This window comes from Nomascus leucogenys, chromosome 6, assembly GCF_006542625.1.
Source record: "Nomascus leucogenys isolate Asia chromosome 6, Asia_NLE_v1, whole genome shotgun sequence".
In the NCBI taxonomy this organism is placed as follows: domain Eukaryota; kingdom Metazoa; phylum Chordata; class Mammalia; order Primates; family Hylobatidae; genus Nomascus; species Nomascus leucogenys.
Window position 1 is genome coordinate 66,512,062 of NC_044386.1, and position 17,289 is coordinate 66,529,350.

Here is a 17,289-nt window from a genome sequence, read left to right on the forward strand (position 1 = left end):
GTTATTCTGGGTGAGACTATAAAATACAACACAAAGCATTTTTGACTTAATAATCAGTTGAGTCAGTAGGCAGGCAAACACTTTGAAATTTGTATACCCACTGGCTGATCATTCCTGCCCACAGCTTTGCTGAAATTGTTGCCCATTGTTTGCACCCTGGGGGAGGGATTGATCAGAAAACTTCTTTACAATTTACAGTTACCTTGAGTTTATATGCTCAGATTCTGGGCCTAATTTTGGCCATTTTGCAAACTAGGGATTTATTAACTGGTAGTTCAACAAATAGAATTCATTTATATTTTACTTAAATGCCAAGTGCAACAAAAATACTTTGAGTTCTTTTGGTCTTTATTAAAAAAATTTTTTTTTAATTATACCATTTTCTGGCTGGGGAAGAAAATGTCACTTTTTGGAGTTAATTCATTCACATTTGTAATAAGAGATTTTTCTAAATTTACATTTTTAATGCCCATCATGGAAAATTATTAAAAATGTTGAAACCTAAAACGGGGCCAGGCTTCTTTCTGTTTCATATATCTTGAAGATGAAAACTAACAGAGGTATTTTTACTCATTACATGGTTCCAATGATTATGTTTTCAGGGTGCAGAAGCCCACTAACCAGCAGTAAGAGAGGACGTGCTTAAGGGCCAGAAATCTATACTTTTTAATGCTTCAAGTAGATTTTATAAGAAGAGAAAGGGGTAAGGGGAGTAGATTAGCGGTTGCTTGGATTTGGTAACAGGGATTGACTGCAACTGGACAAGAGGGATCTTTTTAAAGATGATGGAAATGTTCCACAACTGGATTTTGTGGTGATGGATGCACAACTCTGTAAATTTACCGAGAACTATGGACTTGTATATTTATAGTGGATAAATGTTATGGTATGTAAATTATACTGCATTAAAGCTGTAAAAAATGGAGGAGGTGATAGGAAGTTGTTTCACAAGGGTTTAGCCACTAAGTGATTCCTTTTAGACATTGTCCCAATACTAACCAAGCCATTGATTGCAGAACTTTGTTTTTAATTAGTTTCTCTTTTTGATGTTATGAAGTTCTACAATTTTTTGTTGTGACATAAAGTCTTTACGTTGGAGGCAGTTTATCTTTGTAGATATGTCGTATTCTGCAGTACTTCCTGACTTTGGAGTGTTGCTTCCGTTTTTATGTTACATATTTCCCAAATACAACTTTTTAATATAAAAACTAAAGACTAGTTAGACTGACATAAGAAGAAAGAATGGGCATTGGGATGTTAGTGGTTCTGGTTATTACAACTAGCTTGTTTTTTTTTTCCTTCCAATCCATAGCAACATCTTTTAAATGATTCAAATATGCTCTAAAGGAGGTTTTTGCATAGATATTATTTGTTTGCTTGTTTTTAATTTTTTTGAAATTATAGCTTGTCCTAAAATGTATTTGAAACAGCTTATAGAAATACTTAAAATATAGAAAATAAAATATTAACAATTGAAATGGTCTTTAGGAAGAAGATAAAAGGATAACAATATAAAATAAAACTAAGTAAAGAGGTCCTTCAGAAATGAAAGAGAAATAAAGACAGAAAAACAGAAGAGAACAAAAACTGAGAGAGTTTATCACCACTAGACTGCCTTACAATAAATGCTAAGGGAAGTTCTCCAAGCTGAAATAAAAAGCTGCCAATTTGTAACATGAAGAGACCCTGAATAGCTAAAGCAATCTTGATCAAGAAGAACAAAGCTGGAGACATCATACTTCCTGATTTCAAATTATATTACAAAGCTACTGTGGTCAAAACAGTATGGTACTGGCATAAAAACACATAGACCAACAAAAGAGAACAGAAAGCCCAGAAGTAAACCCACACTTGTACAATCACTTAATCTTTGATATATGTGCCAAGAGTATACAATGGGGAAGGGAAAATGGTCTTGGGAAAGCTGGATATCTACTTGTAAAAAAATTAAATAGGATCCCTATATTACATGACACACAAAAGTTAACTGAAGATAGATTGAAGATTTTAACATAAGACCTGAACACATGAAATTCCGAGAAGAAAACTTAGGGGAAAAGCTCCATAACATCGATCTTGGCAATGATTTTTGGGTGATACCAAAAGCACAGGGAACAAAAGCAAAATAAAGTAAGTGGGGATCACATCAAACTGAAAAGTTTCTGCACAGCAAAGGAAACAGTCAACAAAATGAAAAGGCAGCCTTACAGAATGGAAGAAAATATTTGCAAACCATGTATCTGATTAGAAGTTGATATCCAAAATATGTAAGGAACTCATATTACTCAATAGCAGAAGACCAAATAACCCAATAAAAAATGGGTGAAGGACTTCAATACTATTTTTTGTAAGAAGACATACAAAAGACAGATAGATGAAAAGGTGTTCAACATCACTAATCATCAAGGGAATGCATATCAAAACCACAATGAGATATTCAAACCTCACGCCTGTTAGAATGGCTGTTATCAAAAGTCAAAAGATAACAAGTGTTTGCAAAGATGTGGAGAAAAGGGAACTCTTATACAGTATTGGTGGGAATGTCAATTAGTACAGCCATTATGGAAAGCAGTATGGAGGTTCCTCAAAAAATTAAAAAACAGAGCTATCATATGATCCAGAAAACCCACTTCTGAATGTTTATCCAAAGGAAATAAAATCACTATCCCAAAGAGATGTCTGCACTCTTGTGTTCATTGCAGCATTATTCACAATAACCAAGATGTGGAAACAACTTAAGGGCTGAATGAATAAAGAAAATGTGAAAATGTGGTGTGTGTGTACATATATAAAAACACAGTGGGATATGATTCACCTTTTAAAAAGAAGGAAATCCTTTTTTTGACAACATGGAGAAACCCAGAGTACATTATGCTAAATGTATTAAGCCAGATACAGATAGACAAAAACCGATGATCTCACTTTACATATGGAATCTAAGAAAGGCAAATTCATAGAAGCAGTAGAAGGGCAGTTATCAGATTGTGGGTGGGGGAAATGAGGTCATATTGGTCAAAGGATCTAAACTTTCAGTTACAAGATACATAAGTTTGGAGATCTAATGTAAAGCATAGTGACTATAATTAATGTTTTATGTACTTGAAACTTGCCAGGATAGATCTTAAGTATTCTTACCACACACACAAAAAATGATAACTGTTGGTAATGATATCACAGTGTATACATAGTTTAAAATATCACATTGTATTCCTTAACAATATACAATTTTTATTTGTCAAGTGTACCTCAATAAAGCTGAAATAAAACTAACTGTGCTGGATTATTTATTTCTTTGATAAAATGGCTCAGCCCCAGAATGCTCTTATGTACATAGGGTTAGCTTTTTTCTTAGGTTCAGGAGGAGACATTCCTCTACTTCTGTTTCTTTTCTGGACCATGTTTGCCTGTTTCATGCTATCATATCCCTGTTTCATGCTATCATATCCCTGTTTCATGCTATCATACATACTTTGTATACTTTGAGAGTTAAAGGTTTTTTTTTTTTTTTTAGTTAAGAAATAAGGGTTACTAATATTAGGACTTAAATACTAGCTGAACAGTATTCCTACTTACTAGTTTTAACTTGTCTAAAAGTTGGGGATAAATTATTTTTTGTTTGAGTAATCATCCATTTCTTTGGTTTCAGGCAATCTGAATATGGCGGTGTAGTGTTTGGTGGTTGGGCGCGAATGGCCCAGCCCATTGTGGCTTTCACTGTTGTGGAAGTGGCCAAACCCAACATAGGTGAAAACTGGCCAACCCGAGTTCGTGCAGATGTTACCATAAATCTGAATGTCAGAGATCACATCAAAGATGAATGGGAAGGTAAGTTTGTATTTCAAAAAGTGACATTACCTTTTGCCTTGTTATGAACTTTCACTTAGAGCATTAACAAAGTACTTTTACTAAATGTTATCCTTTTAAGCTTTTATTAAGCTTTATCCTTGAAATTTGATTTAAAGAATAGCAACTTTTTGTCTAATTATTAGTTTTAAAAATACCAGGGATCATACAAGAATATTTACGTATCTTAATATTTTAATAAAAAATATAAAATTGCATACATATGAAAGTTTTGAAAACTGAAGTTTGCAAAGCCTAGAGGAGAGCATTTTAAATCTTAAATTTAGCAAAATAATATTTATGGATTTGTGGGATCAATATAAAAGAATAAAAATATCAGTGTTCACCAAAGAGCAGGGAGAAAGCCCACACATAACATGCAAACATGCAGAGCAGTAAGGAAAATTGGTATTTTTCAAAAGATAAAAGTAGCTAAGGTGAAAAAAATAGAAATGCATACACTTTGTGGAAAATAAAAATTAGGCAAGCTTAAAAAGAATATGTGGGGGTGGGCAGGGCTATAGTGAAACAATTCAGAAATAAATAATAGTTTATTTGCACCTAAGGCAGAAAGGATAAAGAGTCAGTGAAATCAAATGTAGTCAAGGATATATAATAATTGCAAAGAAATTAAAGGAGTTATTCCTCCTATTTTTTGCTAGGCAAGAGTTTAAGGATTAGAGTTCCATGTCAAAATTAATTTGTTTTGGAGGCAGATATGTTCAAAATTACTAAGTCCAATAGAGTTAAAACATCAATAAGACTCCAATAGAGTTAAAACATCAATAAGACTTCTGCCAGAAGTGACATATGAACTGATTTCTAATAGGCAGTTTTATATTTTTCTCCCAGCTGTCCTGTGAGAGGTCTTAACTTGATGCCCTGTTTTGAGAAACAGTAGTCAGTAGGTTTTACCTCCTTTTACCTTCTTGGCATGCCAGAAGGAAAGGGATAGTCCCTTAATGGATCTATTTTCAGAAATTATTACTACCAGTGTAGCTGTTTATAATCATGGGAACTATATCATTATCAAAGAACTCTGAAGGAATCCAGCAACAAAGCTAGCCACATGTTTAACAAATGCCTACTGTAGTGGGTATAGTTTGTGACAGATTGTTTTATAACCTTGTATCCTTCAAAAGAGTTCCATCCTGGTATATTACTCATCTAGAATAATGTGCAGCTTTATTATTGTTGAACCTCGAGAAAGCCATTAAGTTGCTGGAGAAGGTCTCATATTTATTATTCTTTGAAGCTTAAGGAGCTATTAAACACTGTGGGTAATAAGCTGAGATAACTTACTGAGTACTCCTAGAAGTAGTAAATGGTTGGAATTTTGTTTATTTTAAAGGACTCTGTAGGAATTTATAGATGAGAGGTCTGCATTTTGGTGTTAAGGAAAACAAAAGGATGTTTAAAAACAGGCCACTTCCCACATTACTGACTGCTTTCGGAAGGACATGAGACAGTCTTTTTTTCTTTTAAACATCGGCCTCCCATTCCAGTAGAATGAGAACTGGAATGGGTACATTTTGATGGGCAAGATAGGGCACAATAGGGTATTGTGGGATGAGTGATAATCTGGGGTATGATGGAGAGAAAAGTGTTTTCTGGGAGGCCTGGGCCAAAAACCAGCCCCTATATTGATCACAGATAGGGTAGCCAAATAGAAAATGGGAGCAAAAAGGAGAGATTCTGTAAACAATTTTATATATATATATATATATTTTTTTTTTTTTTTTTTTTAGATGGAGTCTCACTCTGTCGCCCAGGCTGGAGTGCAGTGGCACAATCTCAGCTCACTGCAACCTCCACCTCCTGGCTTCAAACAGTTCTCTGCCTCAGCCTCCCGAATAGCTGGGATTACAGGCACCCGCCACCAAGCCCAGCTAATTTTTTGTATTTTTAGTAGTGACGGGGTTTCACCATCTTGGCCAGGCTGGTCTTGTGATCCACCCGCCTCAGCCTCCCAAAGTGCTGGGATTACAGGTGTGAGCCACCGTGCCCAGCCGAATATTGTTTTATAAAAGTAAATTTTAAAGATTATTAAACTAAATACCATAAAACATTCCTTTTGTCCCTTTGAAAAGGTGTGAACCTCAAGCCCTTATCTTCTTCAATATTCTCATTTAAAGCTAAGGAAACAAAATTCATGAAATGGAATGCCAGATTTGCTCCAGAAAGCACAGCCAGGATAGGGTGGATACAAATGGTTGCAAGGAGAGAGACAGTTGAGCTCATTGAAATATGGGATTTAAAAAAATGTGGATCTAAGATGTCCCAGAGCAAAGTGGTTTGTTTTAGGAAGGAACAAGAGGTCATCCCTCAGTGATGCCAAAAAGTAACTCATATCTTAGGAGAGGATAAATGACTTCTTAGGACCGCTTCTTTGGCTTTAAGACTTAGAAGTTTTAATGCGCTGTGCAGATCAGACGTCACACAGTTAGTACAACTCAGAGAGTAGAACGGTTCCCATTCATTCTCATTACTTGTCTTGCTGCTTTGCATAGAATTTATTGGGAAATAATCAAGTCAGTATTATGAATAGAGTTACTATTTCTACCTTTACCCATACTCTAACCAGTCACCCAATTAAAACAAACCAAAATATTTTCAATACTATTAGCCATATACCCACATCATTGATTTGATTTCATTGTGTTTGTTGTTAACAAGGTTATGAGCAAGCAGACTGTTTACATTTACATTTATGTCATATAATGGCTAACAAAAACATCAGAAATGGAATGAAGATTAAGTGGTGTAGCATTACATGCTGTGAGGTCTAATTTTATAATCCTTGTCTTCCAGTTTCTCTACTTTTAATAGAGCTGGGAAGCCATTTGAGTTCATTATTGGGTCTAGTGACCAAGAAGCTGTGGACTTTGGCACAAGTCTCCTATTTCTTGACATTCACTTAGAAAAATGTTCGCGATTTGCCAACTGAAACTGTATATATTCAGCCATCTTTCTCAAGATCATATCTGTAAACAATACTTTTTTGCCTTGATGAATTATTCTTGAGTTGACCTGTTTTAGTGAAATACAATTAGGCTGTCTTTGGAATGACACTGATAGATAGTTTAAACTGATATTAAAAACCTGCTAAATATGCTATAGATGGATTATATGCCAGCCATATTTTTGGTTACTTATTAAGAATGTTAAAAATAAGAATGATGACGAACATCCAATTTTGGAGCTGTAGCATGACTTGGAGGACTTATTCAGTAATAGATTCATGGCATGAATGTTTCTAATTTTAATATAAAGAGGTTTTCATTTCAATTAATGCTATGAAATATTGAGTATTAAAGATTATAGAGAAGCCCATAATTGTGTTACAATGCGATAATAATCATTGGTCACTCATAGTATCTCTCTACCAAAGATAAGTGGTAGAGAGGCAAATAAGAATTTGCCTACAAAAGACTGAAAACAATGAAATTCTAATAAATGAAAATGTCTTTATATCTTACCAGGTCTTCGTAAGCATGATGTATGCTTTTTAATTACTGTACGTCCCACAAAACCTTATGGCACTAAGTTTGACCGGAGGAGACCTTTTATTGAGCAGGTTGGCCTGGTTTATGTCAGAGGCTGTGAAATTCAGGGCATGCTGGATGATAAAGGACGTGTCATTGAAGATGGTATGGTGACCTATATTTTGGAAAGAGTATGTGTGTAGAATGATAAATTTCTTTGCCTTTTTTCCTTTTTTGCTTCTTAGGTAATATTTTTTAGTTGTTTTACCTACTAAATTGACACAAAGGATTTTGTATCAAATATGTGTAGGGTACCTACCATGCAGTTTTAGATATAGGTAACGTGGTTTCTCACTGTGTCACACAGGCTGGAGTTCAGTGGCGCAATCTCGGCTCATTGCAACCTCTGCCTCCTGGGTTCATGCGATTCTCCAGCCTCAGCCCTGCTAGTAGCTGGGACCATAGGCACATGTGACCATGCCCAGTTAATTTTTGTAGTTTTTGGTAGAGATGGGGTTTCCCCACGTTGCCCAGGCTGGTCTCAAACTCCTGAGATCAAGCAGTCCACTTGCCTCAGCCTCCGGAAGTGCTGGGATTACAAACATGAGCCACCACCATACCCAGCCAGTTTCAAAACTTCTATGTTAGATATTGGAAAGGACAGGATCTTTTTCTTTTTATCCCCCCGAGACGGAGTTTTGCTCTGTCAACCAGGCTGGAGTGCAGTGGCGCGACCTCGGCTCACTGCACCCTCTGCCTCCCAAGTTCAAGCAATTCTGCCTCAGCCACCCCAGTAGCTGGGAATACAGGTGCCTGCCACCGTGCCTGGCTAATTTTTGTATTTTTAGTAGAGACAGGGTTTCACCATGTTGGCCAGGCTGGTCTCGAATTCTGGGACAGGATCTTTTGAAATCATCTTTATTCATAGCTTTTTAAAATATATAATACTTTACAATATTGTTTTTTTTTTAGAAACACTCTAAATATTTCTTACAGTTGTCCAAGGTTTTTTGTGTCCAATGATATATTTTTTCTTCTTAAATTTGACTATTTTAATTCATTGTAGTGGTGGTTCTTAATTCGGAACAATACTGTCCTGCGTTTGGAAATGCATAGTGATATTTAGGTTTTCAAATGACTGGGATAAGGCCGGGCGCGGTGGCTCATGCCTGTAATCCCAGCACTTTGGGAGGCCGAGGCAGGCGGATCACGAGGTCGGGCGATGGAGACCATCCTGGCTAACACAGTGAAACCCCGTCTCTACTAAAAATACAGAAAATTAGCCGGGCATTGTGGTGGGCGCCTGCAGTCCCAGCTACTCAGGAGGCTGAGGCAGGAGAATGGCATGAGCCCGGGAGGTGGAGCTTGCAATGAGCCGAGATCGCGCCACTGCACTCCAGCCTGGGCGACAGATCGAGACTCCGTCTCAAAAAAAAAAAAAAAAAAAATGACCAGGATAGAGGTGAGGGAAATGGCAGGCTCTTGGCATTAGGTAACTGTGAGCCAAGGATGCTAAACATCTGAACAGAACTAAAAGAAGGAATTATCCTGCATAAGATGCCAACTTTACTGCATTTAAAAACACTGCTTTACAAAATTAGTTATTTGATTTCTTGTGTGTATCACTTATTATCCCTTTGAAATTCTTCCTTCTGTTGTCCTGACTTCATTTATAATACTTATTATTAAATTACAACTGCATACATGTCTAGTGCTTATTTTACAATTTGGTTGTTAAACTTCTTTTGAAACTTCAGTGAGTTTCTGCCATCTGTGGTTTAGAGATTATATCATTGCTAAACTGCTGATGATTAAGTTATTTATCTCTAGAATAAGAGGAAATAGGAGAAGGGAATGGAAAATGGATGGAATAAGCATAAGGCCACATAATGGAACCAAAGTTGGAGGTCTAAGACCCCCCTCCCTCCCACCCCCCCCAAAAAAGAGGAGATATGTCAGAAAGGAAAGAAAAGGCGCTGGGCTTTCAACCATTAGTATCCTACATTTCTGTGTATGCAAAATTTCTTTTCGTGCTGGTTATACTAGGTATGGAATGTGGAAGGGTGAGAAAAGTGATGAAACTCTGTCAAATTAAGGAATAGAAAACTATGCCTTAAATTCTAAAATACATATATTTAATTAGAAAATATTTATTGAGTACTTACTATATGTAAGGCAGCAGTGGGAGCTATGAGTGACAAAAGTAAAGATAAGTTCTTTGACTTCTAAGTGCTCCTGTTTTAGTTGAGTGTGTGTACACATTATTGCAAGTCATGGCATTGCATCGTAAATATTACATGACTGTTATGGAAGGAAATAGTAAGAATTTAGAGAAAGAAGAAAATACTTTCAGCGTCTTAGAATTTGAAGTGGGTGAGTGGAGGGCATTCTAGTTTGGGAAGAATGGTTGGAGTTAAGCCTGAACCATTTACTCACCATTTCTAGAAAAGAAATACTGTTAACTTACTTTGATATTTGAAAAACATATATTTTATTTAACAAACTTTTTCAAATTGTCCAGGACCTGAACCCAGACCCAATCTTAGAGGAGAATCAAGGACATTTAGAGTGTTTTTGGATCCAAACCAGTATCAACAAGATATGACCAATACTATACAAAATGGAGCAGAGGATGTCTATGAAACTTTTAATATAATAATGAGGAGAAAACCAAAGGAAAATAACTTTAAGGTAATTTGGGGGTATGTAACTAAAAGTACTATGTCATAATTTAAGTAACTTTTATGACATAAATACAAAGATATTTGGTTAGAGGAAGATTTGTTAAGAAAAAATAATGACTGCTTTTATTTTTACTGTAAGCAATCCTCTTAAACTTTTAACATTGATGAAATATAAAAATTTAAAGAAATTGATTTGTTAAATCTATTTTGTCTTTTGAGGAGTTTAAAGCTTAAAATATAGATGAATCCAAGTGTTATTCTAAAGGTCCACCTCCTTTTTTGCTTTTTGTATATTAGGTACTCAGTTAATGCCCTATTATGAAGTGAAGAAGACTTGCTTACTTGTTTACTGGGGCTTCTTTTTTGAATCAAAAGTAGGTATACTTCCAGGTCACTTTCAGAATACAGATATGGAACCTCAAGTCTCTGAATTACTGTATGATATAATATATTTTTACTCATTAGTAGGAAAGGGAGGTTTGGTGGCTCAAAGTTTTACTTTTAGAATAACTTTGTGGGGAGAAGAGTTTTAGTAAAGGATAGTTTTTAAAAACCATTATTTGAAACATATTATAAAACTTAAACATTGAACAATTCTAGCATTTGATAATATGTAGCTTTTGCAGAAAGAGTGCCTTTCTTTTCTCTTTTTCCCAAAATGCAGTACTTCTTAGACATTCCTATCACTTTATTACTTTTATGTAACCCTGTTGTTGTGATTGAAGAAAAGAAAATCTTTTGAACAGCAGAAGTTGTTCATCTCTCCCTGTCATTGAACACAAATGGAGATATCCTTGATTTCTCTTTGTCTCATATTCTACCTGTAATATCAGTAAGTCTGATTAGCTCATCACCTCTGCTGATGCCACGTCCAAGACGCCTTTATCTCTCACATCCCTGCCTCCTTTCTTGTCTATTCCTCCCCTTACGCATATCCACATAATGGCTGAATAATCCTTTTACAATGGGAAGTATACCTTGATACCCCCACTTAACATTCTTTAATGGTTTCCCATCACATTAGAAAGTTCCTACCATAATCCAAAAGGCCCTCTCATTATCTGTCTTCTGGCTACCTCTCCAACATCATTTTCTAACACTTTTTTCTTATTCACTCCATGTCAGTCACACTGCCCTTTTTGCTGTTTTTTAAAATAATCCAAGACTTTTCCCATGGTGTTCCTTTTACTAAGGTAATTATCCCCAGGTATTTACATAGTTCATTTCCTCACCTGACATGGGCAACTCTTTTTCAATGTCACCTCCTAAGAGAAGCCTTCCGTGGCAACCTTACCTAAAGTAGCATCTTCCCTTCTCATCATTCTCTACCCTATTACCTTTATTTTTCCTCAGAGCCTTTATCATAACTGATAATTATACATTTGTTTTGTATCTGAATTCTTCATTAGAAAGCAGTGAAGCAAGCAAGTCTATGAGGGTAGGGTCTTTGTTTTGTCTGCCAGCGTATCCTTAGCACCTAGAACTGTGCCTGTTATATAGTATGTTCTTAATAAACATTTACTGAGTGAACGAAGGGTGGAGAAATCTAAAAGTTTCCAAGTTTTATAGTACCTATGACTGTCACAGTTGGTCAGTTTTCAGTAAATAAATCTCAGTTACTTCACTGAAAACTAAAACATTGTTTTCTTATATTCATTTGTTTGACTAATGCCTACTGTAAGTCTGATATTGTACTAAGATGAAGCTTATGAAGATGAATCAGACACAACTTATACTTTTAGAGAAGCTAGAAATATAGACAGATGCCTACCATGAACAGTTAGAAGGTACCAAAAGCCATAAAAAGGCTGTAGATAAAAGTGTCCTGAAAGTTCAAAGGAGGCATTTAGTTTCTGATCCAAGAAAGAGGGGGAATGATTAACTTGCCTATGTTTAGGAAAAAAAGAATACTCTTTTGGTGTCTTTGGTGTTTCATTATGTACCTGTGTAGCATCTCTCATTTATTGCCTTTTCTCTTTTCCAGTTTGTACAACCTGTCCTAATCTGGATACTTTATTTTTTGCCTAGACAGTTATAATAGCCTCCTCTTTGTCTACCCTTGAGTCTCCTCATAGCCAGTCACCTGTTTTTCAAATGTTTCCTCCTAATGTGTGACACTGATCATTTTACTCTCCTTCTCAGAACATTTCTTTGACTTTCTATTCATGATGAAATAAATCAAAGCTCCTTCACAAATCTTTTACTTGAGTTCAATAAAAATGCCACTTTCCTCCATGAAACCTTTCCTAATGTTAAGTGTCCCCTGCATCCATCTCTCTCATTTACTGTGAACTTTGTTCCCACTGTATTTTGTAACATTCTTTACTATTTACCACATTCTGCTGCTTTGTGTTACAGTTAAGGACATATTTTGTCTTGCTACTAAAACTGTAATTTCCTTAGAGGGCAGAGCCCTGATCTTATTCATCATTGTTACGTGAATATACTCATTTGGGTATTCATTCATTCACCCGTTCCATATTTAAACTGTTCTTTATCCCTACTCTTGTGGGAATTAGTAGGGATTAAACAAATGATAGTAGGGATAGTAGGGATAAAACAAATAACCAAGTACCTGAACAAGAGAATTTCAGGTACTGATAAGTATAAGAACATAAAGCAAGGCAACGTGATTAAGGGTGTGATTAACATATACTATCTTATCATTTTCAAAAGTTGTATAACAGTTATGATTTAAAAATTGTCAGTTTGGTTATTTTATTCTTTGAAATTAATAGCCTAGTCTCCAAATTTCTATATGTGAGATAGATCACTTTGTTGAAATGATTTTTGGGAAGTCTAAGAATTTCGCTTGGCTTTTTGTAATTACTTTTGACAGTATATATGCTAACTACTATAATGACCTTTTGTTGTGGTCCTGATTCTTTCCTTCTGAAATTTTATTTGATATTTCCTTTATTTTTATCATTTTGTTCACTTTATTTTTTATTTCTTCTCACAGTGCTAATTTTAATATTTCTAAATTGTGACGTTTCATCACAATTGAAGCATACATTAATGTGCTTCTGGTTGTGCGTGATTTTAGCATTAAAGAACTATTGAATATAAAGAGGGAAAAATTCCAGGAGTTTCTGAGAGGAAGTATTTTCTTCAAGGGTTTGTTCTATATTGTTTTCTTACTGCTGTGTTGACCTGAGTCTGGTTTTCATCCTACTCAATAGGAGTCAAATGGTAAATTTATTTATGTCATTCTGTCTAAGTGAACTCTTAATGGATAAACTGTTCTTGCTAAGTTTGGTCTTTTGTTTAACTCAGTGTGTGGTATCAGCTGAAAATATAGCTGTTGATTCAGTCTAGCCAAGCACCTGTCAGCCAGCGGAAAATAGCTTCTTGCTCTGAAACACTCGGGAATTCTGGATTAGTGCAGCCAGCTCTGCATTCCAGTAAGTGCAAATGTTTGAGATGTCTTACTGACACAATCTTTTTCTGTCCCTTTACTGACAGGCTGTGCTGGAGACTATTCGGAACCTGATGAATACTGATTGTGTGGTACCTGACTGGCTGCATGATATCATTTTAGGTTATGGGGACCCAAGTAGCGCACATTATTCGAAAATGCCCAATCAGATTGCTACTCTTGATTTCAATGATACATTTCTCTCCATTGAGCATTTAAAAGCCAGCTTTCCTGGTCATAATGTTAAAGTAACTGTAGAAGACCCTGCTCTACAAATACCCCCTTTCAGGTAAAGTCAGAACTGGGTACGCTCCTCTCCAGCATTCTGTAGTCAATGTGCATTACGCCATCAGGATTGTTAGCTAAAGTGAGTTTTGAGTACTATATTTGGATTTTGTTTTAGCAGTCCCTACCTTCACCATACAATCACTGGGATAACTTTATTATATTTGAATCTATTTCTTAGTGCAGAAGCTGTTTTAAGACCACAATAAAAGTAGTCTAATACCTAATAAGGGATCAGTAAATACTTATTGTCTGAAAAGAACTATATAAATATATTTATAGCATTTAACTAAAATATGTCTTTGCAGTTATGCATAGTCTGGTATGTTTCTCAACTAATACAGCTGTGTGATGTTGAACTTTGTTTTTAGGAAAAAAATCTTTTTTTCTTTTAACTTCGTGTGCTTTCACAAATTTGAAATGTTCACAATATAGCTGGGCACAATGGCTCATGCATGTAATCCCAGTGACTTCAGAGGCTAAGGCGGGAGGACTGCTTGAGGCCAGGAATTCAAAACCAACCTGGGCAACACAGCGAGACCCCATCTCTAAAAAAATTCAAAAAAGTAGCTGGGCATGGTGGCGCACACCTGTAATTTCAGGAACTCAGGAGGCTGAGGCAGGAGGATTGCTTGAACCCAGGAGTTTAAGGCTGCAGTAAGCTATGGTTGTGCCAGTGTACTGCAGCCTGGGTGACAGAGGAAGACCTCATCTCTAAATAAATAAAATAAATACAATAGTCATATTTAATCTTAAATTAGGTCTGGTCTTAAAATTTAAGTGAAAACAGAACAAAGTACCTGAAATAATTGGTTGTTATTCCCTGAATTCCTTCATATGGATTAGTGGTAAGGCACTGAGTATACCTGTGGGTGGTGGCCCACAGATTACTTTCTTAGCTAGAAATCAGAAAACACACAGCTTTCAACTGTACATATATATATATAAATAATAGGCCAGGTGTGGTGGCTTATGCCTGTAATCCCAACACTTTGGGAGGCGAAGTTGGGAGGATTGCTTGAGGCCAGGAATTCCAAACCACCCTGGGCAACTGAGACCTCATCTCTATTAAAAAAAAAAAAAAAAAAAAAAAAAAGCAAGATTTGATGTGTGCCTACAGTCCCAGCTATTCAGGAAGCTGAGGTGGGAGGATCACGTGAACCCAGGAGTGTGAGGCTGCAGTGAGCTATGATCACACCACTGCACTCTAGCCTGGGTGACAGAGCAAGACTCTATCCCAAAATAATAATAATAATTAATTCTTCATTTTAAATATACATATCCTTTATACACCCAAACCTAGTCTTCCTCCATACTTTCCTAATCCTATTTATGGCAAAGACATTTTTCTACTCCTCCATCTTGAAATCTCAGCATTATTTTTCAATCTTTTTACTCCCATAAAACTCCTGCTATATCTCAGAGATTCTGCCTTGAGGATAGTTTTTTTTTTTTTATTGAGACAGAGTCTCGCTCTGTCACCCAGTCTGGAGAGCAGTGGCATGCGGTCTCTGTTCACTGCAAGCTCCGCCTCCCGGGTTCACGCCATTCTCCTGCCTCAGCCTCCCGAGTAGCTGGGACTGCAGGCGCCTGCCACCGCGCCCGGCAAATTTTTTTTTTGTATTTTTAGTAGAGATGGGGTTTCACCGTGTTAGCCAGGATGGTCTCGATCTCCTGACCTTGTGATCCACTCACCTCGACCTCCCAAAGTGCTGGGATTACAGGCGTGAGCCACCACGCCCGGCCAAGGATAGTGTTTTCTTTTTTATTTTATTTATTTATTTTTTTCGAGACGGTGTCTCGCTCTGTCGCCCAGGCTGGAGTGCAGTGGCGCCATCTTGGCTCACTGCAAGCTCCGTCTCCCGGCTTCACGCCATACTCCTGCCTCAGCCTCCTGAGTAGTCGGGACTACAGGTGCCCGCCACGACGCCCGGCTAATTTTTTGTATTTTTAGTAGAGACGGGGTTTCACCGTGTTAGCCGGGATGGTCTCGATCTCCTGACCTCGTGATCCACCCGCCTCCGCCTCCCAAAGTGCTGGGATAACAGGCGTGAGCCAACGCTCCCGGCTGAGGATAGTTTTTTCATGTGCCATTTGTACCGCTCCCTCTTTAGGCCCTCAGCAGTCTTTATGGCAGCAAAATCTTTCCTCCCTATCTCACCTCACTAGAATCCATTACATGGTTTACTGCTAGAGCTATTCACTGCCTAGCTAAAAGCTGATTGCTCCTATTTCTTACCAAAATAAGTGCTGACCACTTAGCCTCATTGGCTCTTAGCATTCTTTGGTGTTACCTATTTTTTTAGAATGTGAAAGACAACTGGAAAAAGTACACATAGAGAATGAATTTTTTAGTTCAATTTTAGGGAGTCCATTGACTTCCCTGAGGTATCTGTGGGGAGTTACCTCCTAACCCCAGGGTATGACCCTCTGCCTTAAAAGCTTCATATTCTAGACGTGTCATTACAAAATTCCTGTCATAACAAGGCTTCTCTCTTCAGCCTTATTTTTCTCTACCCTATGCCCAGGCGAAATACACTGCTTGTACTTGGCCTCTGCTGTTGCTTCTTTCTTCCAGGAATGTCTTCTCTTCCCATCTTTGAATGTCTAAATTCTTTGAGACTCATCTGAGATGCCATCTGTCCCATGAAATTTTTTTCTGATTAAATGAAGGGCAGACAATGAATAAAACACTTTACAATGCACATGACATAGTATTTAATGTTTCTTTAAATTCTCCCTTAATTCTCCGTTAACTGAGTGACTTTTTTAAATCTGAAAACTCTCAACACACGTTAGTGCATGTAACTCTACCATTTTCAGAGTTTACATACAGATAGTGAGTTCCTTTAAGCCAGAAATGTTTCTTACTCCTCTGATTATCGTGCATACAATGTCATGCACCAGATAGGTACTCAGTAAATCCTTGTTAATTGTAAAAATGAACAAAAGTTTTGGTCTTGTAGGATAACTTTTCCAGTAAGAAGTGGAAAAGGGAAGAAAAGGAAAGAGGCAGATGTGGAAGATGAAGACACCGAGGAGGCAAAAACCTTAATCGTTGAGCCCCATGTTATTCCTAATAGGGGTCCTTATCCTTATAATCAACCCAAACGGTAATTTTGCTACCTATTCTAATTGTAATAATGAATAATAGTTTGCCATTTCAGCTGGATTAGGAATGTATTTAAATTTTCTGTTTCTTTTAAAACTCCACAAAACTCCTGTTTCTGAACCCTCTTCTATTCTGTCAGTCAGCTGAATAACTGACATTTTAGGCCATTCTGTAGTCATAATATTTCAAAAAGAAACATTTTCAGGTACTATGAGAAATAAATGTTAGAGGGCTACCTTAATTCGAGCAAAGGGTTCTTACTTCATCAGTCTGTGTTACATATAGCAGTAGCCCTAATAATGCATGTGTGCCATAACTAGTAAATTGGCATTATATTCAGTGTTAGAATGGGAACTAGAACTTTGGCACTCCAAATGAGGTCTGGGATGGGCTAAGTACTGAAAAATAACTGTAATTCCATTTTAATTGTCTGTGTTGGGGGGTAGAGGTGAAGGGAGTCAT

General features: G+C 36.8%; 1 protein-coding gene across 2 annotated transcripts in view; it reads left to right on the forward strand.

Annotated features, from left to right (window-relative positions):
- Positions 1–17,289, forward strand: part of AQR (aquarius intron-binding spliceosomal factor) — a 118,603-nt gene that overhangs the window by 55,282 nt on the left and 46,032 nt on the right. For both annotated transcript variants that reach the window (XR_004030480.1, XM_003272795.4), the window contains exons 17-21: positions 3,647–3,825; positions 7,326–7,493; positions 9,850–10,019; positions 13,478–13,719; positions 16,682–16,828. Coding sequence is in view for 1 of the 2 variants with exons in the window: in XM_003272795.4 (XP_003272843.2) it covers positions 3,647–3,825; positions 7,326–7,493; positions 9,850–10,019; positions 13,478–13,719; positions 16,682–16,828 (906 nt within the window). In the remaining variant the exon portion in view is untranslated. The remainder of the gene's footprint in view (positions 1–3,646; positions 3,826–7,325; positions 7,494–9,849; positions 10,020–13,477; positions 13,720–16,681; positions 16,829–17,289) is intronic.